The sequence below is a fragment of the Otolemur garnettii genome, unplaced genomic scaffold, assembly GCF_000181295.1.
Source record: "Otolemur garnettii isolate 467f Iridium unplaced genomic scaffold, OtoGar3 scaffold00159, whole genome shotgun sequence".
In the NCBI taxonomy this organism is placed as follows: Eukaryota; Metazoa; Chordata; class Mammalia; order Primates; family Galagidae; genus Otolemur; species Otolemur garnettii.
Genome location: NW_003852554.1, coordinates 1172872 through 1199927, shown reverse-complemented (window position 1 = coordinate 1199927; position 27056 = coordinate 1172872). Strand labels below are relative to the sequence as shown.

At 42.0% G+C, this 27056-nt stretch overlaps 1 protein-coding gene and 1 pseudogene across 1 annotated transcript in view; both read left to right on the top strand.

Moving 5' to 3' along the window:
* Window positions 1–27056, top strand: part of LOC111728459 (oxysterol-binding protein-related protein 9-like) — a 147823-nt gene that overhangs the window by 67468 nt on the left and 53299 nt on the right. The window contains exon 3 of the mRNA XM_023519157.1: window positions 7371–7449. Within this exon, the coding sequence (XP_023374925.1) occupies window positions 7371–7449 (79 nt within the window). The remainder of the gene's footprint in view (window positions 1–7370; window positions 7450–27056) is intronic.
* On the top strand, window positions 627–2023 carry LOC105888014 (annotated as a pseudogene).

Below are 27056 nucleotides of genomic sequence, written 5' to 3'. Positions count from 1 at the left end.
AAGAAAGTAAAAGGGAAACCTATTTATTATTGTGCCAGAACAACAGGAATAACCCAGCATTGTTCTAGGCAAACCAGGACATATGAATGGTTACTTTATGTGAAGGTGAAGAAGAGCCTTTGATGAGATTACCCACCCTCCAAGGAATGGAAGGATAATATAAATCACAGGGCAGAGGCTTGGACATCTGAATAATCTTAATGGAAGGGAAGCAGAGAGGTGGCCAACTGCCAGGTGAGGATGTGGGATTTAAAGAGGTTAAAGACTTCAGTACGTGTAAAAGCAGTAGTGAGAGAGAGAAGTTTAAGACTGGCCAAGGAAGAGACCTGAGAAAATGTGAGAAAGCTGCCTAAAACCCAGCTGCATGAGTGGAGCAGCTGGGTTTTAGGCAGAAGAACCAGCACCTTTCACGTGATGACAAGTGGAAAGGAAGCCAGATGGGTTTAGACTCAAGTGAGTCTTCAAGTGGGAGGCCACAGCTGGAAGGTTTAGAATTTCTACCTGATGACTGCTTTTGTTGTAGTTGGATGTCTTAGGCAATGAATAAAGCAAGACAAATAAATATAAATATAAGGCCTAAGGCTTGAAGTAGAAGAAATAAAACTGTCTCTGGTCCCAGCGGCAAGATGGCAGCTGCCTTGGAGTGTGATGTGGTAATGACGGTGACCCAGCCAGAGCAGCACGACAATGAAGTGAGGAGAGAAGCAGAGTCTTTCAAGGAACAAGGAAATGCAAATGTGCCAAGAAAGATTACAACGAAGCTTATAACTATTACACAAAAGCCACAGATATGTGTCCTAAGAATGCTAGCTGTTCTGGTGATCGAGCAGCCACATTGATGCTTGGGAGGTTCCAGAAGCTCTTGGAGGTGCAAAACAGTCAGTGAGGAACTTCTACAAGAGGGCAAATGCCACCTGTCTTTGGGGAATGCCACGACAGCTTGTTGCATTTTCTAGAGAGCCCTAGAATTGGATCATGAAAATACTCAGGTATAACAGGAGTTCAAAAATGCCAGTGCAGTCATGGAATATGAAAAAATAGCAGAAACGGATTTTGAGAAGCAAGATTTTTGGAAGGTTGTCTTCTTCATGGACTGAACCCTAGAATTTGCCCCTGCCTGCCATTGCTTTAAAATCCTCAGAGCATAATGTGTAGCAATGCTGGGTCGTTATCCAGATGCACAGTCTGTGGCCGGTGACGTTTTCCGAATGGCTTCCACCAACGTGGATGGTCTCTATGTACGAGGTCTTTGCCTCTGCTATGAAGATTATATTGAGAAGGCATTTTAGTTTTTTGTACAGGTTCTCAGAACAGCTCCTGACTATGAGAAAGCTCTCATTCCCTGCAGAAATGCCCACACACCTAAAGCAAAGAAAGAAGATGTGAATAAAGCACTTAAGGAAGGAAATAACAAGTTAGCATATGAACTGTACACAGAAGCCTTGGGGATAGACCCCAACAATGTAAAAACAAATGCTAAACTCTGCTGTTACTGGGGTGTGGATAATTCCAAGTGTAGGAAACCAGATGATGCAAAGGAAGATTGCACAAATGCAGGGAGGCTCAGTAACACATCAGAGCCTACCCGAGAAGAGCTCAGTGTCACAGGACGCAGAACAGTATGAGGAAGCAGTGTGGGACTACAAGAAAGTGTATCAGACGGAGAAAACAAAAGAACACAACTCCTAAAAAAGCACAGCTGGAAGTGCAGATGAGTAAGAGGAAAGATTACTACAAGATTCTGGGAACAGACAGAAATGCCTCTGAGGATGAGATCGAGAAAGCTTTTTGGAAATGGGCCTTGATGCCCCATCCAGATCGGCACAGTGGAGCCAGTGCTGAGGCTCGGAAGGAGGAAGAGCAAAGATTCAAGGAAGCTGGAGAGACCTTGACCACCTTCTCTGATCCCAAAAAGAAGACTCGCTATGATAGTGGACAGGACCTGGAGGAGGAGGGCATGAATGTGGCTGATTTCAGCTTTGAAGAGTCTGGTCCAGGAAATTTCTTTTTTCAGTTTGGCTAATGAAGGGCAACTACCTAGGACCCAGAAAATAGAGTCACTCATTTTAACCTTGAATGGATACACCGTTTATCTCCTCCCTCATCATGTCTCTGTGTGCTCAGAGCAGCTTCATTTTCTGGTTGGGTGCCCTGTGTCTGTGACGGAGGGATGAAGGAACAGGAGTCAGTGCCGAAGACTGTGGATGGGGGAGGGGGAGAGGGAGGCAGCTTGTGAATTTTTGTTGTACTGTTTAACTTTATTAAAAAAGAAAAAGAGAGAGAGAAAAAGGAAAGAAATAAAACTGTAATTCTAGGTTACTTAATTGAGCATATGGAAAATCCAAAAGATTCTACAGATACTAGGATTCATAACTGAATTTAGCAAGATTACTGAATAGAAGCCACTATACAAACATCAACCATGTTTCATTATATCAGCAATTAAAAAACAAATTTTTAGAAATAGAGAGCTTTTTATAATAACATAAACCATCAGCTTTTTAGGAATAATTTTTTTTTTTTTTTTTGCAGTTTTTGGCTGGGGCTGAGTTTGAACCTGCCACCTCCAGCATATGGGGCTAGTGCCCTATTCCTTTGAGCCACAGGTGCCGCCCCAGGAATAAATATTTTAAAAAATGGGCACAACCTCTACTTAAAACATTATAATTATTAAAATTAAAGAAGACCTAAATCAGGGGCCCTCAAACTTTATAAACAGGGGGCCAGTTCACTGTCCCTCAGACTGTTGGAGGCCAGACAGTGGGCCGCGAGACGAGTCAGCTGCTAAGCAGGACAGGCAGTGGTGACAAAAACACCCGGCAGGCCGCATGTGGCCCACAGGCCGCAGTTTGAGGACGCCTGACCTAAATAAATGGCAGTCCAGTTTGTTCCTAGTCGGTGTGCTAGCAAGCTTTTGAGTGTGTGACTTTCCCAGCTGGTTCAAAAGTTTATAAAGGGCCAAGAATACCCACTCTGGATTCCTGCCTTTTCGGCCAAGGAACAGTCCCCAGTAGAAATGATGACTTGCTCCTACCTGCCCTTCTGGGAAGGGATGGTTATGACTTTGGTGGTTATGTTGATTTATAATTTATAAAGGCCAAGACAAAAGTTAGAGAGTTTACTTTACCTGACATCCAAATGTAAGTTTCCAGAAGGTAATGGAGGGGACTGTTTTCATGGTTTGGGGGACTGAGAAAGACTTCTTAAAGGAGGTACAGAAAGCACAACTATCAAGTGTAAAGTCAATACATTGTACTGCATTAAAGTTAAGAACTCTTCATCAAAACATACCATTATGAGAGTGCAAAAGCAGGCAATAGAGTGGAAGGAGATAGTCGCCTCATTTATAACCAGTTAAGGGATCGTATATAAAGGATATATAATGAAATCCTATAAGTAATAAGAAAAGATAGTCCAGTCTTTTCAGTGGGCAAGAAACTTGAACTAGTGACAAAAGAGGATATTCAGATGATGAAGAAACAAAAAAAGATACTTAACCTTATCAGTTATTAGGGAAGTGGAAATTAAAACCACTATAGATACCTCTATTCACCTGCCAAGGATGACTAAAGTAAAAGTGTTAGTGAAGGTGTGAAGCAGTTAACTTTTATATTCTGCTGGTGTGAGTGTAGCTGGCACAATCACTTTTGAGAACCATTTGACATTGTCTACTGAAACTGGCATATGCATATCCTGTGACCTAGCAGATTCACTCTGAGATTTGTGTCTAGCAGGAATATAACGAGATATGAATGAAAATGTTCATAGCATTATTCTAATAATATAAAACTGGAAACAACGTAAATGTTCCATCTGCAGTGGAATTGATAAATACATTATTGATATCCATACAGAGAAATACTGTATATATGGCATTAAAAGGAACAAGCTATGCGATTGACAGGGATAAATCTTGGAAACATTACATTGTGTGAAAGAAGCCAGACACAAAGGGAAATAAATGGTGAATCCATTTTGGAAAGCTTGTAGACAGACAAAAGCAATTTATAATGTTAGAACTAAGGTTAGTGTTTAACTATGGGATGGAGGTGGGTTAATGATTACGAAGTGTTGTAAGGGAAGCTTCTGTTTCTTGAGCCTGTAGGGTATAGGTTACATTTCAATATAATGTTATTTTCAAATGAGACACTCTGAAAATGCTTAGCATGATGTCTTGCTTACTGAAAATGTTCACTAACTCGCAGTGTTAATGATTTACCATGGCTTAGTGCTCTGCCGTTCTGAGGTCTGGGCCAATGCTATCCAGCAGAACTTTCTGCAATGGTTACAGTGTGCTGTAGTTGCGTTGTCCAGCCCCTAGCCACATAAAAATGTGAAATTGCTTGGTGTTTTTTTTTCTGTGTGTGGAAGAAATGTTGAGGCTGAGTTCATACAGCGTCTTTGTGAGGGGGTGAGGAAAGAGGCTTGGTGATGACCGTGGAAAGATTGGTTGGGCAATTTTGAATAGCCTTGAATGGCATTATGAAGCAGTGCTGACTCAATCCATTAGTTCATGGAGAGCCAAGGAAGGTTTAAAACATGTGGGTTTCCTGTTAAGAATCTGTGTTTGGAGGGATTACTCTGGCAGTAGCAAGGACTGTGAACAAGAAGGTGGCCAGACTGAAGGCGGATGGATTGCATTATCCAACAAGAAACAAGGATGGCCTGAATTAAAGCAGTAGCAGTGAAGATGGAGAAGAGTTGGTGAACTTAATAGACCACAGGTGGGATGAGTGCCCCTGGAGGTTATGGAATGAGGGAGGATGCGTGTAGCACCTGGAGGTTTCTATCTGAATTGACTGTGTGACTGGAGAACTTACATTTGGGTTCTTAGATTAAGGGACTCAAAAGAAAGAACAGGTCTTTGAGAGTGGGATGAGTTTCAGCAGCTTTGTTGATGTATACATGTGCCATACAATTAATGGTTTTACTGTGTTCACAGAGTTGTTCAGCTGTCACCATGGACAATTTTAGAATGTTTTCATCACTCCGTAAAGAAACCTGGTGCCCAGTAGCAGTCATTCTCCATTTCCCCACAGTTGCTCCCCCTGCCCTGAGCCTCAGACAACCACTAATCTACTTTCAGTGTCTACGGACGTGTCTTATAAGTGAAATCGTGTAACCCGTGGTCCTTAGTGAGAGCTTCTTTCCCTTAGCATACTGTTTTCAGGGTTCATCCAGGGAGAGATCACTTTCTGCCTCCCATTATACTCACCTCATTGCAGGGACTATTGTTATATATTCCAGAGCTGTGTCTAGCACGTACTTTTGTGTCAAGTAATGACTTAGCAAATATTTGACACATCATAAGTTAGAAGGTTAATTCATTAACCACAAAACTAAGTTAACCATGATGAGCTGTTCCTACCCTGAGGTGTATCTGAATTTGATTTCGTGGGATAGGTGGTAGATACATGGGTGATGATGAAAGTTTTGAGATACATAGAAATCAAGGAATGTAAAATCCACGCAGACAGAAACAGTGAAGTCCTCCGAGCAGCAACCATAAACTGAGCATGTTGGAACTGGCATGGGTGAATCAGAAAGGATGCTAATGACTGTGTTTCTTGGAAGTGAAATAATGGACCGTAGCATAGTCTGTCTGAAAACTTTGGTAGTGACTCATGTACCATGCCAGTGTTGACCAGATCCTGGTTCTGTTGTTAATACTTTGTGTGACCTTGAGCAGGCCGTTTATACTCCCTGGAGACACTTTGCCTTAGCTGAAAATGGGGATAAAATTTCCTACCCAATCTGAAACTGAAGAAAAAAGTCAGATAATTCAACTAGATAGAATTTGGATAGAGTTGGGATTCATCCAGATACCTCTGGAAAGAAATGAATAGATATTTGATTCTGTTACCTAATATTCCTGGGATAGAAATAGTCCTCTCTAGGCCGGTGCTGTGGCTCGTGCCTGTAATCCTAGCACTCTGGGAGGCTGAGGCGGGTGGATTTCTTGAGCTCATGAGTTTGAGACCCCGTCTCTACTAAAAAAAGAAAAAAACTGAGGCAGGAGGATTGCTTGAGCCCAAAAGTTGGAGGTTGCTGTGAGCTATGATGCCATGGCATGCTACCCAGGGCGACAGCCTGAGACTGTCTCAAAAAACAAAAGAAAAAGGAAGTCGTCCTCCTTTGTAGCCTTTTTTTCCTGTGGGATATTAGGTGTTTTGTCCCCTTGGGTCTTTTTGGTCCCCAATGTAAAGGTCTCTGATTTTGTCTGTGGCGTACTGTTTCTCTTGTCACCAACCTGGGGTGTTTGACCTTTCCGATACTCTCTGGCCTTTCTTTCTACAATACTTAAGACACTTGTTTTTAAGGGTACTGGCCAGTAGACTCCCTACTTGACATAGTTTCCTGTCTTTTTCCTTTGGGAAGCTGAGGTGGAAGGATTGCTTGAGGCTGGGAGGTCAAGACCAGTCTGGGCAGTATAGTGAGAGCCTATCTCTACAAAAAATAAGAAAAGTTAGCTGGATATGGTGGTGGTCTGTGCCTGTAGTCATCGCTAATTGGGAGGTTGAGGTGGAAGGACTGCTTGAGCCTAGGAGTTAGAGGTTGCAGTGAGCTATATTCACTGTGTACTCCGGTTTAGTCCATAGAGGAAGACCCTATCTCTTAAAAAAATAGTAAATAAATATAAATGAAAAAGGTTTAAATTCACCTTCTCAAAATGAAATTTATAAATGCAGTTCCTTGTTTCAGCCCACTGTTAAATTTGGAGAGATGTTTATTGCTTTTATGTAGAAAACATATACTAAATGTGTACTGGTGTGCCGTGTGTCAAAGTCAATAAAATAGTTCTTGATTTCTAATCCCTCACAGTGGTTCAGTGGGAGGAGGCAGATAAATCAACAGATAATCAGGATAGTGTGAAAAGAGTCGTAGCAGAGGGAAGTACAAGTGGTTATGGGAGCAGCTGGAAGAACAGGCTGGGACCTTGTTTTGAAGCACACGTCCCCTGGCGTTTCTAGACTAACAACCATAACGCAAAAGCAGCCTGCTGAAGAGGACCTGGTGAAGTTCACCTTTCAGACTCCCATTTTAGAGAGCAGTCTAAAGCTCAGAAAGGTTCAGGGGCTGCCTCTTAAACACAGATTCTAGACTCAGCTTCTGTGTCTGTCCCTTCCCCCTCCTGCACATCTGTGTCCCTTACGCAGAGCATAGAAAGTGCCCATGCAGGGAACTAGCGTGTCTTGCCAGCCCCTCTCCTTTAGTTTCTCCTCCTTAATCGAAACTGGAGCTCAGATTCTGTGTCTGTGTTCAGCCTGCCTCCAGTGTCGGTGCTGCATTGAGTATTCAGGGCTGTAGCCGTGGTGAATATTGCTGATGTCATTGTTTGCCTTATTGGGATTTTGCTCTTTGTTTCACAGGGAGCTGTGATTGGTATAGACGATGAGGACGACAGCACCTTCACAATAACTGTTGATCAGAAAACCTTCCATTTCCAGGGTGAGCTGAAAGAAGAGATTCTTTCTCTTCACAGTCCCAACTGCTTCTTTCCTTCTCTTTTGGGTTGTTTGCTGGATAACTTGAATGGTTTTGCAACTGACCTGCATGAACGAGTCCACAAGAACGTTCTGGATGAAGTGGTACTGCAGGTTAGGCAGAGATTTGTGTCTGCAGTGGATACAGATCAATTTGAAACGACTGTGGATCTGGCTGCAAGTGGAGATTAAAAATTTAAAGGATAAAAATCAGTGAAGGGAGAGAGTAATGGGCTGCTGCTGCTGCTGGCTTGTGTTTACAGAAGGTTGCTGATCTTCTTTATCGAGGAGTGTGGTTCTGCTTCTCTGCATGAAGAGTCTAAAGACTGATTGCGAAGGTTGCGTTGTTTGTCTGTGTAAAACTCAAAATATAAATCAGATTGAAGCTAGGGGCAGCCTTTGGCTCAAAGGTTTTGCTCTGCTTCAAGAACTGCAAGTTTGCATTCATTTCATCTATATTTCTGTTCTGTCTCCCAGCCATCATTTCTCTGCTATTACCCTTTTTATAGTTAAAAACACCAATGCCATCTGCCACTGCTATGTTTCGACATTGCATGCTATGGTTCACCGGTAGAAAGGGTAAGGCACTGGATGCTTGTTCTCATTTCATTTTGCTTTGAAAACTCTAAACCAGCAAATAAAAGTCAATTTTAATGATCCTGTCCTAAAGTACCTCGCACCTGTTATAGGAGTGTTTATTAGTTTTAGTGCTAATGTTCTTGTTATTTTGCCTTTCTAGAATAATCTCTATTTTCTAAGAAACTTAGAAATTGAAAAGATTTGGAGAGGTTAGCACTTTTTCTGAACCACAAGTAACAATGCACTGTTATAGATGCTCGGTATACCAAGATAAATAAATACTAAATAAGTTTATTTCTTAAAAATGCTATGGTTATGATGTCTAACAGTGACCAGATGTATATTAGGTGAGGTGTTCAGGTGGCTATTGTCCTGCTCTGCTGGAGGAGCATATTGTGGTTATTTTTCTTCATTGTCTTGTTTAAGAAATTGACCCATAGAAATGAAAGATGCAGGTTCTTTACCAACATGCAATCAAGATAAACCGATGTACTCAATAGTGGTATCTCTAATTCTTTCTCTTGCTTATCCTTAAAATATTTACTGTATTTGGTAATGTTTATTCAGAGCTGCCTCAATAATGATGCTTTCCTGAAATTTTCTACTGTATTTAACTTCATAAAATATTTTTAATCCTATTTTGAAAGCCCCAGAGTCTTTACTTTTAGGTTAGATATATAATGAATGCTGCTTATAAACCAAAGCAAATAATTCCCACACCCAGAAGTCTTTACTTGAATGAAGTTAAATACTTTAATGCATTTAAGAAGAGTTGCTGGATGCAGGTGAAAGCTGCAGTATGGCATCCTCTCCTCTGCAGTTACTAAGGCGCTATCTCCCTTGGACTTTGAGTAGCTGTACAGTTTGCGGGTTTAAAGGAGAAGAGACTTAAGACCTCTAGAACAAAGCCTCCTCTACCTTCTGTTGTACCTGTAAATTATTTACTTCTTTTTTTAAATTTATCTCTTTAACATCCTCCCGTTTGTGAGGCTTGCTTATAAAACAAGAAATTGCCCTAATGAATTATTTAAATGTTAAGGGTAAATAAGAATTATGCATATTTTAAAAATAGATTCCTAGTTCTGAGTCTGTCAGATCAATTAGTTTATTTTCTACTCTAGTGGTTATGGGAGTCTTAGGCAACATGAGAGCTAGCTTTTGCAAAGAACTCGGTAAGACCGCATTTGGGGTTTTGTGGGGTGATATTGAGAATTAGTTCACATTCATAGGTCCTTGATCATAAGAAAAATCTCTGCAAATTTGAAAAAGTTCTCGAAGTCTAATCTTAAATCTTGATTAGAATTAAAAGCAAATGGTGGCTGATATATATTTGTGTATTTTTTAATGTGCTGAAGTTTTCATTTAGTATGCTAGAATTTTTTTAAAACAAATTCTGCTGTCAGAGGGAAAGATAGAATTTGTTTAGATACATTCATTTATTCATTCAGCATCTGTTTTAGTATTACTCTGGGGGATACAGTGGTATACAAAACAGATAATCCTCCTTCACTTTGGGTCATCTGTTCGCGTAGAAGAGAAGCCAACAAACAAGATAAATTAGTAAAATATAAGTCAATAAGAGAATGATAAGACCTGGGCAGAAAAAAATTAAGCTGGAAGGAAGAAAATGCAATAGAAGTGAGGTTGTATGTTTGGCAGTAGAAGTGGGGTGAGGGAGGGGGAGGTGTTGAAACTTTAGATAGGTGGCCAGGAAAGATTCAGTGAAATGGCATCTTAGGGAACAAGGTATGTTCTGGCCGTGTTGGGGAGGGACGGAGGTGGGTGCCTCACTCCAGGTAGAGGTAGTAATAAATGCAGAGAGTGTGCTGCCATGTTTGAAGAACAGCAAGGAGGCCAGCTGTGGTTAGAGTACAGATAAACACAGGGGGAGCAGTGGAGGAGGAAGTCTAAGATGTGACAGGACCTTTCGCTCTCGTGAACCTTTATAAGGGCATTGCATCTGACTAAGATTAGAGGCCAGAAGAGGGTTGTGAGCAGAGAAGTGACACGGTGTGATTTATGCTGTAACAGGCTCACTGTAGCTACCATGTTGAGAATAAATTCAGAAGGGCAAAGACTAAAGCTGGGAGACTATTGTAAACCAGAGGAGGGGTGTCGATGGCTCCCACGTGGAAGCAGCAGAGGGAGGGAGATAGTGAGAGGTGGTTGAATTGTATGTGCATATTTAATCAACTTATTGAAGTATAATTAACATAGAGTATAATATATAAATTATACAGTTCAACGAGATTTGATAAATTTATTTACTCACAACTGCCACCACAATCTATGAGTATTTCCATTATTCCAGAAGATTCCCTATCCCAAGCTCCTGGTCTCAGGCAACCACTGATCTGCTTTCTATCACTACAGATTCAATGCTTCAGTTGGAGAGTTTCACATATATAAAATTATACGTGTACAGTATGTACTCTTTTTGTCTGGCTTTGTTTTAGTTCAGCATGATGTTTTTAAGATCCATGTTGTTGCTTATGTTAGTTGTTCTTTTTATATTTCTAAGTAATATTCTATTGTAAATTTTTTTTTTTTTTGAGAAAGTTTAACTTTGTTGCCCTCGGTAGAGTGCTGGGGTGTCATAGCTCACAGCAACCTCCAACTCTTGGGCTTAAGCGATTCTCTTGCCTCAGCCTCCCAAGTAGCTGGGACTACAGGTGCCCACCACAATGTCCGGCTATTTTTTGTTGCAATTGTCACTGCTGTTTTTAGCTGACCAGGGTCGGGTTCAAACCCACCACCCTAGGTATATGGGGCTGGCACCCTACCCACTGAGCCACAGGCACCACCTTCTATTGTAATTTTTAATTGAAATTTTTACAATTGTATTTATTTTAAAGGTTGAATTGTAGCATATGACAGAAAGATAAGTCTAGGTTGGCACCAAAATTTTTGGCTTGAGTAACAGGAATGGGTTCCTGTTAACTGTGGTGGAAGATTATATGAGGAAGGAGGACTGGGTCAGGAATTTAGTTTACGAAACAATTTTTTTTTTTTTTTTTTGAGACAGAGTCTCATTCTGTTTCCCTTGGTAGAGTGCTGGGGTATCATCATAGCTCACAGCAACTTCAAACTCTTGGGCTCAAGCGATCCTCTTGCCTCACCCTCCCAAGTAGCTGGGATGACAGGTACCTGCCACCACGCCTGGCTAATTTGTCTGTTTTTAGTAGTGATGGGATCTCTCTTGTCCAGGCTGGTCTCGAACTCCTGAGCTCAAGAGCTCCATCTACCTCGGCCTCTCAGAGTGCTAGGATTATGGGTGCGAGCTACCATACCCAGCCAGTAAGTTTTACATGTCCACCAAATCCAAAGGGAGATGTCAGGTAGGCGGTTGGAGTGTGGAGTTCAGGAGAGACGTTCAGGCTGGAGAAGTGAATTTGAGAGTCTTTGGCACTAATATGGTATTTAAAGCCATGGGGATTTGTGAATTACGCACAGGCAGAAGAGTCCAAGTACCGAGCCCTCAAGCACTTGAACTTTTATTTGGAAGGCATGAGATGATAAAACCAGCAAAAGAAGCAGCCAAAAAGGAAGTGAAAAACTAAGTGAATGTCGTATCCTGCAAGCCAAGAGAAGAAATGTTTCCCAGAGGAGGAAAGAGGGATTCATAGCTGTGTCAAAAGCTGCTGGTAGGCCAAGTAAGATGAGAAGGAGGGGTTTCTCACCTTTAAAAAGGAGGGGTTTATTGGTGACCTTGAGAAAAGCAATTTTAAGATAGGAGTCTAGACAGTGCGTTCAAGTTATTTTTTTTGAGACAGAGTCTTACTTTGTCCCTTCTGTAGGTGCTGTGGTATCATAGCTCACAGTAATCTCAAACTCTTGGGCTCAAGTGATCCTCTTGCCTCAGCCTCCCAAGTAGCTATGAGTATGGTACCTGCCACTACACCTGGCTAGTTTTTCTATTTTTAGTAGAGTCAGGGTCTCACTTTTTCTCAGGCTGGTCTTGAACTGAGCTCAAGCAATCCACCCACCTCGGCCTCCCAGAGTGCTAGAATTACAGGCACGGGCCACCGTGCCTGCTTTCAAGTTCTGTTGTGTGTAAAGGGAAGGTGAGAAACAAAGCAGTAGCTGGAGGTGGAAATGGGAGCAAGGGAGTTTTATTTCATTTTATTTTTTTAGAATAAGAGAAATAATAGCATATTTCTGTGTGGTTGGCAGTGATTCAGTAAACAGGGAAAAAGAGAAGAGTGAAAGGGGAGAGTTGTTGGATCAGTGTGCTCAAGTGGGCAAGATGTACAATAGGATGAGACCTAATGTACAGCAGGGGACGTTGTCTTTGGCTAGGAGTGTGGACAGCTCATCCATAGTAACATAGCTGTGATTGTTGATGTTGCCCTGGATGGATTAAAGCAGCAGTAATGGGAAGGAAAAGGGAATTTATTGGAGATTTTAAAAAAGCTATAAGAACTGGTGATTGCTTAGAAAAGGGAGATGAGAGAATTAGAGTAAGGATGGGCTCAGCGCCTCTGGCTCAAGTGGCTAAGGCACCAGCCACATACACCTACGGTGGTGGGTTCGAATCCAACCTGGGCTCGCCAAAACAACAACGACGGCTGCAACAACAACAACAAAAAAATAGTCTGGCGTTGTGGCGGGCACCTGTGGTCCCAGCTACTTGGGAGGCTGAGACAGGAGACTCGCCTGAGCCCAGGAGTTGGAGGTTGCTTTGAGCTGTGAGCACTCTACCCAGGGGGATAGCTTGAGGCTCTGTCAAAAAAAAAAAAAAAAGAGTAAGTAAGGATGATGTTTTCAATATATGAAACAGAGAATCCAAGAGAACAGAGGTGGTGAAGGACCTCAGTGTTTTGAGTATCTATCTGTGGGTTACATAATGTGACAGTAATTTGATTGATTCGACTCTGAGTTAGAAATGAAGATTTGAGGTCATTAGCATGTTGCTGGTAGATAGAACTAGAAACTGAAAATGTGAATGCCCAAGGGCTAGGCAGGTAAGTACAGTCATGTGCTGAATAAGGACTTTTTTTTTTTTTTTTTTGAGACAGAGTCTTATTTTGTCACCCTTGGTAGGGTGCCATGGTGTCATAGCTCACAGCAACTTCCAACTCTTGGGCTCAAGCTATTCTCTTGCCTCAGCCTCCCGAGTAGCTGGGACTGTAGGCACCCACCACAATGCCTGGCTATTGTTTTAGAGATGGGAAGGGTCTTGCTCTTTCTTAGGCTGGTCTCGAACTTGTGAGCAATCCACCCGCCTTGACCTCCCAGAGTGCTAGGATTATAGCTGTGAGTCAGTACGCCCAGCTTAAATAAGGACATTTTGGTCAACAGTAGACCACAGACATCAGAGAAGGCATACACCATATGAGGTTGGACAATTTAAGTTTGTGAACTCATCCTAGAAAAAGTACTACACACCTCACTGCTGAATATCACTATGGTCACCTTTGAAGTACTCCCCTTGGGAAGCTGTGCACCTTTGCCAGTGCCTAGTCCACCCTTCAAAGCACTTTTTCTAATATGAGTTTATAAAATTTTCAGACCTTACATGACAACAGCTCTGATGGTTATTCCAGAAAAAGAGTTCCAAAAGTGCTTTTGTCTGCTTTATCAAAGATCACATGACAACACGAGGATGGTTCTATATCTGGGTTCTCTGTTCTGATCCATTGCTCCATGTCTCTGTTCCTGTGCCAGTACTATGCTGTTTTGGTTACTAGAGCCTTGTAGTACAGCTTGAAGTCTGGTAGATTGATGCTTCCAGATTTGTTCTTTTTGCTTAAGGTTGCTTTGACTATGGGGCATGTATTTTGGTTCCACATGAAGGGTGGAATTATTTTTTCTAGATCTGTGAAAAATGACGTTGGTATTTTTTTTTTTTTTTTTTTTGAGAGGGCGCCTCAAGCTATCCCCCTGGGTAGAGTGCCATGGCATCACGCTCACAGCAACCTCCAACTCCTGGGTTCAAGCGAGTCTCCTGCCTCAGCCTCCCAAATAGCTGGGACTACAGGCACCCGCTACAACGCCTGGCCATTTTTTGGTTGCAGCCATCATTGTTGTTTGGCGGGCTCGGGCTGGGGATTCGAACCCGCCACCTTAGGTGTATGTGGCTGGCGCCTTAGCCGCTTGAGCCACAGGCGCCGAGCCATGACGTTGGTATTTTAATGGAGATTGCGCTGAATCCGTGAATCACTTTGGATAGAATAGACATTTTAACAATGTTGATTCTGCCGATCCATGAGCTTGGTAATGTTTTTCCATTTGTTTATATCTTCTGCAGTTTTCTTCTTCAGTGTTTTGTGGTTCTCCCTATAGAGGTTTTTCACCTCCTTGGTTAATTATGTTCCTAAGTATTTTATTTCTTTTTTCTTTATTTTATTTTATTTTTGCCCTCCGTAGAGTGCTGTGATGTCACAGCTCACAGCAACCTCTAACTCTTGGGCTTAAGCGATTCTCTTGCCTCAGCCTCCCAAGTAGCTGGGACTACAAGTGCCCACCACAATGCCTGGCTATTTTTTGGTTGCAGTTGTCATTGTTGTTTAGCTGACCTAGGCCAGATTTGAACCCACCAGCCTGGGTGTATATGGCCGGCACCCTACCAACTGAGCTATGGGTGCCGCTCTAAGTATTTTATTTACTTTGTTGCTATCATGAAAGATAGCAAGTCTTTGATTTGATTCTTAGCTTAACTGTTGTTGGCGGATAAGAATGCTATTGATTTGTATACATTGATTTTGTAACCTGAGACTGTGCTGAATTTATTTATCCATTCTAGGAGTCTCTTGGCAGAATCTTTGGCGCTTTCTAGATCTAAGATCATATCAACAGCAAAGAGGAATAGTTTGACCTTCAAAAATGATGTATATTCTAATGCGTTTATTTCTTGTTAGATAGCTTATTCATTCCTTTGTCCTTTTTTTCTTGTTGGAACATTTATTTTTTTCTTCTTCTCTTGAAAGAGAATAGTCTTATACATATTCATTAGAGAAATTGCTCACATATATTAAGTAATCTTTTTTTTTAGTTTGGAACACGTTGCTTGGTAGGTATCAGTGTGAAAATTAAATGAAAAGAAAGAAAAGCATTTCCCTTTGGTGTGCGTATAATGTGTACCCGAAAATATGCATGAAAGTAGACTGTGTGAATTGAACAAAGTCTTGCGTGGTGGAGGAGGGTGCCTTCTTACCACCTATTACAAAGTCCTTCATGTTTGCCCTTTAGACATAAGATTTATTCATATAGTTTATTACTTAATGGGCTAAAGTCTAGTGATTGTCTGTTTGATGCTATTTACCATTTTCATCATGCTTGAAGGTCAGGGAGTTACACATTGACCTGTATTCCCTTTAATTTTATTCTTTTCTCAATTATGTTTGACAGGCTTATGTGTTGTGGTGGGTGCCTGCAGTCCCAGCTGTTTGGGAGGCTGAGGCAAGAGAATTGCTTAAGCCTAAGAGTTGGAGGTTACTGTGAGTTGTGATGCCGTGGCACTCTACCCAGGGACATAGTGAGACTCTGTCTCCAAAAAAAAAAAAAAAAGAAAGAAAGAAAAAATTAGGCATGGTGGCACATGTCTGTAGTCCCAGCTACTTGGTTGGGCAGCTGGAGCAGGAGGATCACTTGAGCCCAGGAGTTGAGGTTGCTGTGAGCTATGATGATGCCACTGCACTCCAGCCTGGGCAACAGAGCAAGACACTGTGTTGGAGCCCTGACGCTAGGTTGCTGGCCCCGGCCCATGAAACTGTCAGGACGCGGACCACTGTTACAAGTTCACTCAGGGTATGGCTCCCCATAAGTGTCAGGGAACCCATTGTCTCAGTCAGATAAGGGTCCCCATCAGGAGGAGCCAATTGTCTCAGTCAGGTCAGAGGTGCCGGAGCCGGCACTTTATAGAAGTGATCCCGTGGCTCTTTACACCACAGATGTGGAGACCACCAAGCAATGATGTATGTTCCCTCGTGCTCTTTCACGAGAGACCAGTCCCTTCCCCATTCCCTTATTACCAAGGTGTTTCTTTTCAGGTGTCTCCTACACATTGTCTCAAACAAAATGTTTGTATTTTTTAAACATTTTTTAAACCACAGTTGGTTAAATCCTTGTAAGTAGAAACTACAAATACAGAGGGCCAACACATATCCAAAGGAAATGAAATCAGTGTGTTGGGGAGGTACCTGCATTCCCGTGTTCACTGCAGTTTATTCCCAGCAGCTAAGAAACAATCAACCTAAGGATCTATCAACAAATGAATGAATAAAGAATGGAATACTACTTAGCTTTAAAAAGAGGAAATTCTGTTGCTTCCTCTTCATGCAACAACATGCAGGAACCTGGGAAACATTATGTTCTGTGAATGAAGCCCAGAAAGACAGATGATCTCACTTAAATATGGAATCTAAAGGAGGTGAACGCATAGAAACTGCGTTCAGAATGGAGCTAAAGCGTATTAGTGTTGGGGATGTTGGTTAAAGGGTACGAAGTTTCACTTAGAAGGAATAAGTTCAAGAAGTCTAGGGTACAACGCAGTGACTATAGTTACTAACAACGTACTACCTTAGAAGTAGATTCCTTACCAATTTGCAAGAATTCTTACATTAAAAAAAAAAATGAGGTAGTGCTCATAGTACATATGGTAATTAGCAACGTATGGTACACAAGAATATTAATATATATGTTTTTTGTAAATTAAGAAAATAATTTGGGGTGGCACCTGTGGCTCAGTGGGTAAGGTGCTGGCCCCATATACCGAGGGTGGCAGGTTCAAACCTGGCCTTGGCCAAGATTCTAAAAGGCAAAAAAAAAAAAATTTATTCTCAGGTGTGAATGGGGAAAAATTAAAAAAAAAAAAGAAAAGAATTTTTAAAAGAATAGTAGAATAGAATGCAAAAATATATTCCAGTAGTTACATGGGCACGGACTACTTACTGTTCAGATGGAGATGCTGCTGCTGTAAGAACTGGACCGTTGTCTGGCAGGTTTCACACGATGTGATGGCACAAAATGTCCATTTGTTGGCCTATGTAAGAAAATTCAAACTTTTCTCTGAAGAGTTATTGTTCAAGAAAATGTAGGTTCTCTGAAAGTTGAGTAGTCAAGCACTGCTAATGTAAGATGGAATCTCATACCTCAAGAAACTTCAGGGGCATGAAACTACTTAAGGGACATTTCAGCATTAAATTGTGTGCACTTAAGGATAATAGCAGGCAGGGAAAAGGAAGAATGATGAATGGAGTCCAAATGTGAGACAGAAAAAAGTACAGTTGCTCTAGTTGAAGTCAGTGTTGAAGGCCTCCAGTCCTGCCCCAGGCAGCATTTAGGCTTCAGGAAAATACTAGTGTTCAAATTATTTCATCCATTCTTTCTTTTCATTCATTCATTTTTATTAAGCAGCCAGATATTTGAGCGTTTTCATTGTACACCTGGCACCAGGCTAGTTTGTGAGTGATGAGCAAAGCAAAGTGCCTGTTCCCAAGGAATTCACATTTTGAAGGTCATCCTTCCTGTGTGGACACAACTTCAGGTAGTTCCACAATATCCCTGGATTAAAGCTCTAGTAATTTCGGTAATGGCTGGACTTTACTCACCCTTGTTTCTAGAGTACCTACTAACTGGTGAATTCTTCAAGAAAATGCTGACTTCTGCCAAGCTGTCTTTGTCTTTTCATTAGGTATCACACAAGCTTCATTCTCCTGATCCCAGTGCTTTCATTAATGTACTCCATGTATAACATCGATCTACTTTATAAATTAAAGTGCTTCATCATTGCATTTTCTTTCTTCCTTCCTTCCTTCCTTTCTTTCTTCTTTCAACAGAGCCTTTCTCTGTTGCCCAGGCTAGTATGCCATGGCCTTAGCTCATAGCAACCTCAAACTCCTGGGCTCAGGTGATCCTCCTGCCTCAGCCTCCCAAGTAGCTGGGACTACAGGCATGTGCCACAACACCCTTTAGTGGAGAGTGGGTCTTGCTCTTACTCAGACTGGTCTTGAACTTCTGAGCTCAAGTGAACCTCTAACTTCAGCCTCCCAGAGTGCTAAGATTATAGGCGTAAGCCAATGCTCCTGGCTGCATTTTCTTAATATTAAATTTGGAGAACCTAAGAGATTTTGAATACCCTGGACAAAAGAAATCAAATTCAAATAAATGATAAGAAAACTGTCTTTGCTGCGTTATTAGCTTTAATGAGGAGATAGTTTTGGCTGGCTACCTTGAGGGCAGAATTAGGGGATCATACACATGTAAGAGAATTTAGCTGAGTCCCTGAATATGGATGATTCAAGTCAAGCAGAAATGGCTGTCAGTAGAATTTTTTCCTTAGATAGGATGTTTGGGCATTTTTCCGGAGCAGGTTAATGTAATACAGTAGGACCTCCAGAGTTGACCACCTTCCTACACTGAGTACTTCAATTGGCTTAATTTTCACAGAGCAGACGTGCACCATGTGTACTTATGTCAGTATAGTAGACGTAGTTCCTTAAGTTGATCACCTCTATATGTTGACCAGTTTGTCACAGCCCCTTGGGTGGTCAGTTTATAGAAGTTCTGTATATTCTACAAGTCAGCCTCTGATGCATAAGGAAAGGGATTGGGTGGAAAGAAAGCAGACATTGGGGGGGCAGTTAATATGCTGGGCACTGTAGTCTCATACATACACATATTTACTAGGTAGGTATTTTTATTCCTGTTTTATAGGTAAGGAAACTGAGGCTTGTGTAAGTTTTTATTCGAGGTGACATATGTAGAAAGTGGCAGAGCCTGGATTCAGACCCTGGCCATTTTCGTTACATGGTACTGCTTGTTCATGCCTTTCTTTCCCCCTTGTTCCCTTGGCCACCCTCACTTCTGTTTTCTATGTTTTAGCCTCTTGGCAGCTCTAGCTTCACCACTCTGCTCTCTCCTTCCAGATGGTGTAGTGTGTTCCCTCCCGGGTCATGTTATTAGTGTCTTCCTGCTGTCGGGTGCTCCGTGTGCTCACTGATGCTCATCGCTGACCGGGGCCCAGCCCAGGCCAGGAAACTGGGGCACTGGTTGTCACGGATGTGGGAGGTTTGGAAGCCTGGCCGGAAAAACTCCTAGGAATGTTCTCTGTGTGAATTTGAAGGTCAGGGAGTCAAACATTGACCTGTACTCCCCTTAATAAATAAGGGAGTAACATTTCCCAAAGAAACGTTCTTTTATTCTTGTTCAGACTGTGTAATTCTTTTACTGTGTCAAGTGAAGGAGTATTCCCAGGTTTGAAATAAACAAACATACCTTCTTATATTTACTCCTCCTTTGCAGAAGAAGTTCTACCTTCCTAAGAAGACTAATTGTAGAGCATGAAGTTACCAGTAAAATGAGGATGGGAATACTGACCTCCAGAACTGCTGTAAATTAGAGAAAATGCACGTAAACACTCGACCTGGTGCCTGGCAAATAGCAGGGGTCAAAACAGCATAGTTGCTACTATTATTGATCTCTGTTTATGACGGTGCTGATGACCATGCTATTGCAGTTTCTGGGAGTCCTCGTTTCTTTTTCTAGCCTAGAGTTTTGGCTGGAGATAGCTCAAATTTGGTTCTTGAGAATACCACACCCTAAGCACGGCACCTGGACATGCCGACTCAGAGCTATTCAGGAGCTCTCGGTGTGGCAGAAGAATGGCAGTGGAGAGCACAGCGGCTGGGTCTAGGTACCGTATGGAAGGCTTAATAGCATTTTCGCACTGAATTCTTATGGACTTTTTTTTTTTTTTTTTGAGACGGAGCCTCAAGCTGTCCCCCTGGGTAGAGTGCCATGGCATCACAGCTCACAGCAACCTCTAACTCCTGGGCTCAAGCGAGTCTCCTGCCTCAGCCTCCCAAGTAGCTGGGACTACAGGCACCCGCCACAACGCCTGGCCATTTTTTGGTTGCAGCCATCATTGTTGTTTGGCGAGTCCGGGCTGGGGATTCGAATCCGCCACCTTAGGTGTATGTGGCTGGCGCCTTAGCCGCTTGAGCCACAGGCGCCGAGCCACTGAATTCTTTTAATAACCCAAAAGACAGTTATGAGGAAACTGAGACATAGAGTGCTAACTAACATTCATGGTATATAATTTGGAACAAATAATTAATTATAGTACAACTGTGGAATTGTAGAAGGGAAAAGTAATGGAGGCAAGGAGAAGCTTCACAGAGGAGGTGGTGTTGGGGGTGGGTTTTGAAGAATGAAATAGAAGTGGGGTAGGCAGGGATAGAAGAGAAAGAGTTTTATTTATCAATCTTAAGTGAAGGGAGAAGCACATTCTAGGTAAAGGGAACAGCATGTACACAGCTGGATGTGTGAAAAGTGATGACTTTGGGAAATGTTAAGAAGTGTAGTGTATCGTAGACCACGTGGCAGGTGAGGGAAGGAGCCTTGGGGTGGGTCTGGAACTAGATAGATCATCACAGATCTCATACCATGATGGTAGATCAAAATATCTTTTAAAAATATATATATTAGGGAGAGGCATGTGTTAGTCAGGGGAATGTCCTTATCACATTTGTGGCTCAGAAGGAACACTGGGAGCTATTTGTGGAAAGATGTGAGATTAGAGGCAAGAAGCCCCGTGTGGACCTTACTGTAGAGGTTCTGGTGAAAGGTGGAGACTCGAACGAATGCAGTAACAGTGCCCAGAGAATAGTATAAAAGTACAAGCCGGAATTTGGTGACTGACTATATGTTAGGGGATGAGGGAAGAGAAGTTGAGAATTATCCCAGCTTTCTGACAGTCGCTAGAGAGGGGTAGCTCCAGTCTTTGAGGGGAATCTGGGACTGTGTCTCTTCACTGCCGTGTCTCCAGTGCCTATCAACTGGGGATACATATGCCCTAGGGAAGTTCTTTGATTAGTGAAGGTGTAACTGGAATATTTTAGGAGTAAATGGAATTGTTTAGGAAAAATCTGTGGAACGTGGAGTTAACTCACTGAAGGAAGCTTCAGAGCACGTAAGAATTCCTGAGAAAAGTTTTCCTTTAAAAGGCTTCACAAGACCAGAGTCTTAGAGAGGCTTGGAAAGAAGTGCTCAGTGTGTATGGAACAGTGGCTGACTTTTACTTGCTTACACAGGATATACTGGTTTTTCTCTTTTTGAAACAGAGTCTTAACTTTGTCACCCTCAGTAGAGTGCTGTAGCATCATAGCTCATAGCAACCTCAAATTCTTAGGCAAAAGCGATCCTTTTGCCTCAGCTTGGGAGGCTGAGGCACAATACAGGCGCCCGCCACAATGCCCGGCCATTTTTAGAGATGGGGGCTTGTTCTTGCTTAGGCTGTTCTCAAACTCCTGAGCTCAGGCAGTCTACCCACTGCAGCCTCCCAGAGTACTAGGATTACAGGTATGAGCCATTGCACTCAGCCTTATACTCTGATTTTTAATAGAAAAACTATGAATAGAATATGACTATTTTAAGTCTGTAAGTTGGTGCTTGACCATGTTCCCTATGGAACTTCCTATGCATCTTGCAGAACTTTTGCGTGTTAACCAAATGGAATTTTTTCCTTTGGGGAATTTAACTTTCAGGTTAATGAGTTAAAATAATACCACAAACGCAATGTACAGTTGAATTGTAGTAATGGAGACAGGTTTGTTTAGAATGGATAGAGAGAAATGAACCTTAGTCATAGGCTACATGAGAAGGAATAACCTTTTCTTCTTTTTTTTTTCTTTTCTTAGAGACAGTCTCACTTTATTGCCCTTGGTAGAGTGCCTTGATGTCACGGATCACAGCAACCTCCAGTTCTTCGGCTTAAGTGATTCTCTTGTCTCAGCCTCCCGAGTAGCTGGGACTATAGGTGCCCACCACACCACCTGGCTATTTTTTTGTTACAGTGTGGCCAGGGTCAGGTTTGAACCCGCCACCCTCAGTATATGGGGCCGGTGCGCTACTCACTGAGCCACAGGCACCACCTGAGAAGAAATAACCTTTTTCTAGTGTATATATACAAACTAGAACTAAGCTACCATTGTTGTCTGACATTTTTAACATGATTTATGCTCATCAGGAATTTCTTTTAGTGTTATTTACACTTTGTACTTAGTGAATTGGCTTAAGGGTAGTGATTTGGTATGAATTATTACAAGTCCTAAATTGTAGGGAGGACTGAGTCAATGCCATTATGCTTTACTGTGTTTTACCAGGTGGAGTTAAAGCTTGTGGAATATACCTGGGTTATGTCTCAGTTTATACTGCAGCCTTGGTCTGGGAATTAAATGTTCTCTGAAAGAAGGGTAAAGATATTATATTAACAGCTTACAGCTAAATATAGAGAAGGAAGGAAAGAACTTGGCGCTCGCTCTTTGCCCTGAGCAGAATTCCTTAGAGAGCTACTGGTGGCAAAGAATGAAGTCTTCAGAAAGGTGGTTCCCTAGGAATATTATAAGATTATAGTGCAGAGATGCTTTCATTCTACTTTATACTCTGAAGAAATGTTTGTGTACTCCTTTTTAAAGTAGAGGACTTTTTTACCCACAGTGTGTAAGGAATTATATCTATTTCCGAAAAACTCTCTAAGCGTTTTATTTATAGTAACACAATCAATCATGATCATTTCTTACTAACATAGTTCTGTTACTTTTGTTAGGCTACATCTGTTTTAGCCTTGTTTGCTTTGGAAGCAAGCAAAAGAATTATATTACAAATGCATTACAGCTCACAGCAACCTCCAACTCCTGGGCTCAAGCGAGTCTCCTGCCTCTGCCTCTCAAGTAGCTGGGACTACAGGTGCCGGCCACAACGCCCGGCTATTTTTTTTTTTTTTTTTTTTTGGTTGCAGCTGTCATTGTTGTTTGGCAGGTCCGGGCTGGGGATTCGAACCCGCCACCTTAGGTGTACGTGGCTGGCGCCTTAGCCGGTTGAGCTATAGGCGCTGAGCCAAATTCTCTTTTTTTGAGACAGAGTCTTACTTTGTCGCCCTCAGTTGAGTGCTGTAGCATCACAGCTCACAGCACCCTCCAGCTCTTGGGCTTAGGCAATTCTCTTGCCTCAGCCTCTCAAGTAGCTGGGACTACAGGTGCCTGCCACAACGCCTGGCTATTTTTTGGTTGCAGTTTGGCCAGGGCCAGGTTTGAACCTGCCACCTTGGGTATATGGGACTGGCACCCTACCCACTGAGCCATAGGTGCCGCCCCAAATTCTCTTATAGATATATTTTATTTCTTTACCGAATTTTTTTTTTTTTATAGAGACAGAGTTTCACTTTATCACTCTCGGTAGAGTGCTGTGGCATCACAGCTCACAGCAGCCTCCAGCTTCTTAGGCTTAAGCTATTGTTTTGCCTCAGCCTCTGGAGTAGCTGGGACCACAGGTGCCCACTATAACACCCGGCTATTTTTTGTTGCAGTTTGGCCGGGGCCAAGTTCGAACCCACCACCCTCAGTATATGGTTCCGGTGCCCTACCCACTGAGCCATGGGTGCCACCCAGCCTTTCTGAATTTTCTAACAGGCATTAATCTTTTTTTTCCCTCTCCTTTTATTGACTGACTTAAAAGTGAAGTGAACGTATGACATCATCCTTCTTTTCTGAAACCCTCAGACTTGTGTAATCAGTGGCACGCATTTTTTCCCCCCAGTGGTATATATTTTTTAAGTTCTATATTTTTCCTCATGAATAGACTTGGCCACAGCTTCTTAAAATTTCCTCCTGTCCTCTTTTTTCCTTCCCCAAATGCACTAAAGATGTATTCTACTTTTTGACTTTTCCTAGAGAAGGGAATATTTTCTAATAACATATATTTGCATACTGTTACTTAATAAATTTAGTAATGATACTGATAAGAGTCTTGAGGAGGTCAGGTTTTCCAAATCTCAGGTTGACTCTGAGACTCTTCAAACCCAAAGTAAAATTTTGAATTTTTATTTGGGCAAGGTGAATAAAAAGTCAACCTGTTTTCCCCCTGTATTCACAGCGTTGTGGGGCGACATTTCATTTACCCAGCCGACCGAATTTGAAGCCTTCTCTTGCCCTACATCTGTATCTGTACACTCCCTCTACGTCTGATGAGTCATGTGTCCACTGGATTCTGGCTTTTCTCTGTCCCCTCAGTCAGTGACAGGCCCAGATCTTCATCACTTCTTGCCTTTTAATCTTCCACTTTTTAGTTTCTATTCTGGCAAAGCACCCTCCTTATTGATGTCTGACAGAGCCCTCTAAAACTGTCCTATTGCAAGTCTTCAAGACTGAAAACTCTAATTCTGATTTTTCTAGAGTTAATTAAGATTAAGGAATAGGGACCCCCTAACATTCGGCTTTTTGCTGAAACCTGGAGATAAAGTAATTAGGAACTAAATTTATTAGGATATATTCACATAAACATTTGGAAAGGGTTTTCATTGACTGAATAATGTGACTCAGAAGCATGTAATCGTAGACAATGAATTGAAAACAACCCGTTAGGGCAGTGCCTATGGCTCAGTGAGTAGGGTGCCGGCCCCATATACCGAGGGTGGTGGGTTTGAACCTGGCCCTGGCCCAACTGCAACCAAAAAATAGCCGGGCATTGTGGAGGTTGCTGTGAGCTGTGATGCTATGGCACTCTATCGAGGAGGACAAAGTGAGACTCTATCTCTAAAAAGAAAAGAAAAGAACCCGTTAACCTATATTTGGTTTCCGTCGTCTGCTCTGACTGAATCAGTGTCCCAGTTGCCCAACACAGTGCCGACTGTGTTCAGGACACTCACAGTATTGCGTCAGATAGTCAAGCAGAAGTTGTGGGGGAGAAACTCTTTGGTAAATATTTGCTAGCATTTTATTTGACAGTTTTGGAGACTTCAGCTAAAACTACTCATAAATCTTTGAAGGAGCCAATTACGGCAGCTTTAATAGGATACTAAGCAAAAATAATGATTTCTGAGGAAACCCAACCTATTTTTAGACTCCAAATGTAAAAAATGGGAATGTATACTGAATAATGAAATCAGTGGATTATCGTTCCTCCATCAACAAGTATTTATTGACTGTGTATTTTCCTGGCCTGATTCTAGGGGTAGGGATGTGTCAATAAATAAAGCAAATGAAGGTCACTGGCCTTTTAGAGCTTACATCCCAGTGGCAGGTGATAGACAGTAAACATGAATAAATAGACAGTGATGCATTACTGAATGAGGCTGTTCTGAGAAATGTGTTTTCAGGCGATTTCGTCATCGTGTGAACGTCACAGGAGGTACTCGTGCACACCTAAGTTGTCTGGTTTACATGAGTTTACATCCCAGTGGCAGGTGATAGACAGTAAACATGAATAAATAGACAGTGATGCATTACTGAATGAGGCTGTGTTCTGAGAAATGTGTTTTCAGGTGATTTCATCATCGTGTGAATGTCACAGGGGGTACTAGTGCACACCTAAGTTGTCTGGTCTGGTATAGCCTATTGCTCCTAGGCTACAAACGTGTACAGTGTAGTACTATACTGAATACTGTAGACACTTGTAGTATTTGTGTATCTACGCATAGAGAAGATACAGTAAATATGCAGTATAAAAGATTTAAAAACAGTAAGTACACCTACATAGGGCACTCACCCTGCTGGAGCCTGCAGGCTCTGGACCCTACGTAGGGCACTCACCCATAGGGCACTCACCCTGCTGGAGGGCACTAACCCTACATAGGGCACTTACACTGCTGGAGCCTGCAGGCTCTGGACACCTACATAGGGCACTCAACCTGCAGGACTGGTAGTTGGACTGGGCCAGTGAGTAAGTGGTGAATGAATGTGAAGTCTTAGGACACTACCGTAGACTTTATAAACACTGCATTTTTAGGTCACATTAAGTTCACAAAAAAGTTTTTCTTCAATAATAAATTAGCTTTCACTTGCTGTAGCTTTTTTACTTTATTGATTTTTTTTGTTTTGTTTGTTTGTTTGTTTGAGACAGTATCTCGTTGTTGCCCTTGGTAGAGTGCCCTGTCACGGTAACCTCAAACTCCTGGGTTTAAGCAATTCTTTTGGCTCTGCCTCTGAAGTAGCTGAGACTCCAGGTGCCCTCCACAAGGCCTGGCTATTTTTTGAGACGAGGTCTTGCTCTGGTTCAGGTTGGTCTCGAACCTGTGAGCTCAGGCAATCCACACACCTCAGCCTCCCAAGTGCTGGGATTACAGGTGTAAGCCACTGCGCCCAGCCTACTTTATCAACTTTTAAATTTTTAAAAACTTTTTGGCTCTTTTGTAGTCATAGTATAAAGACGAATATAGCTGTACAAGAGTCTTTTCTTTGCATCCTTATTCTCTGAGTTTTTTCCTATTAAAATTTTTTTTTTCTTTCACTTTTTAAACTTTTTTGTTAAAAGCTAAGACTATGAGCCTAGACCTACACAGTGTCGGGCTCATCGGAATCACTGCCTTTCACCTCTATTTCTTGTCTCACTGGAAAGTCTTCAGGGGTGATAGCGTGCATGGGGCTGTCATTTCCTGTGGGAACAGTGTCTTCTGGAATACGGCCTGAAGGACCTGCCTGAGACTGTTTTACAGTTAACTTCTTTTTTTAATAAAAAACAAAAAGTAGAACATGGTAAATATATAAACCAGTACCCTAGTCGTCTGTCATTACCAAGTATTATGATTGTGTGTGCTGTACTTTTATGCTACTGGCAATGCAGGTTTCTTTACAGCAGCAACACTACACACATGTGAGTAATGGATCCCACTGCAGTTACACCAGCCGCAGTCACTAGGTTGTCGGAATTTTCCAGCTCCCTCGTAATCTCATGGGACCATTGTACATACATACAGTCCATCCTTGAACAAAACATCGTTATGTGGCATGTGACTATATATGTTAGAGGAGATGAGTACAGTAGGAAAAAAGAAAAGGACCTTAGGGAGTCCACTCTTGAGCAAAGGTAGGGAAAAAGTGTAAACAAACTGGAAATTATGATATTACAGATACTTTGCTAGAAGCTTATACAAGTTATGGTAAAGCACACAGATCTTTCTCTAATCTGATCTCCCCTCTGTTCTCAGTATGATAAGCAGTTTATTTAAACTATGACTCTTAAACCTCCTGGACAAGACACAGGCTTAGATTATGTAGA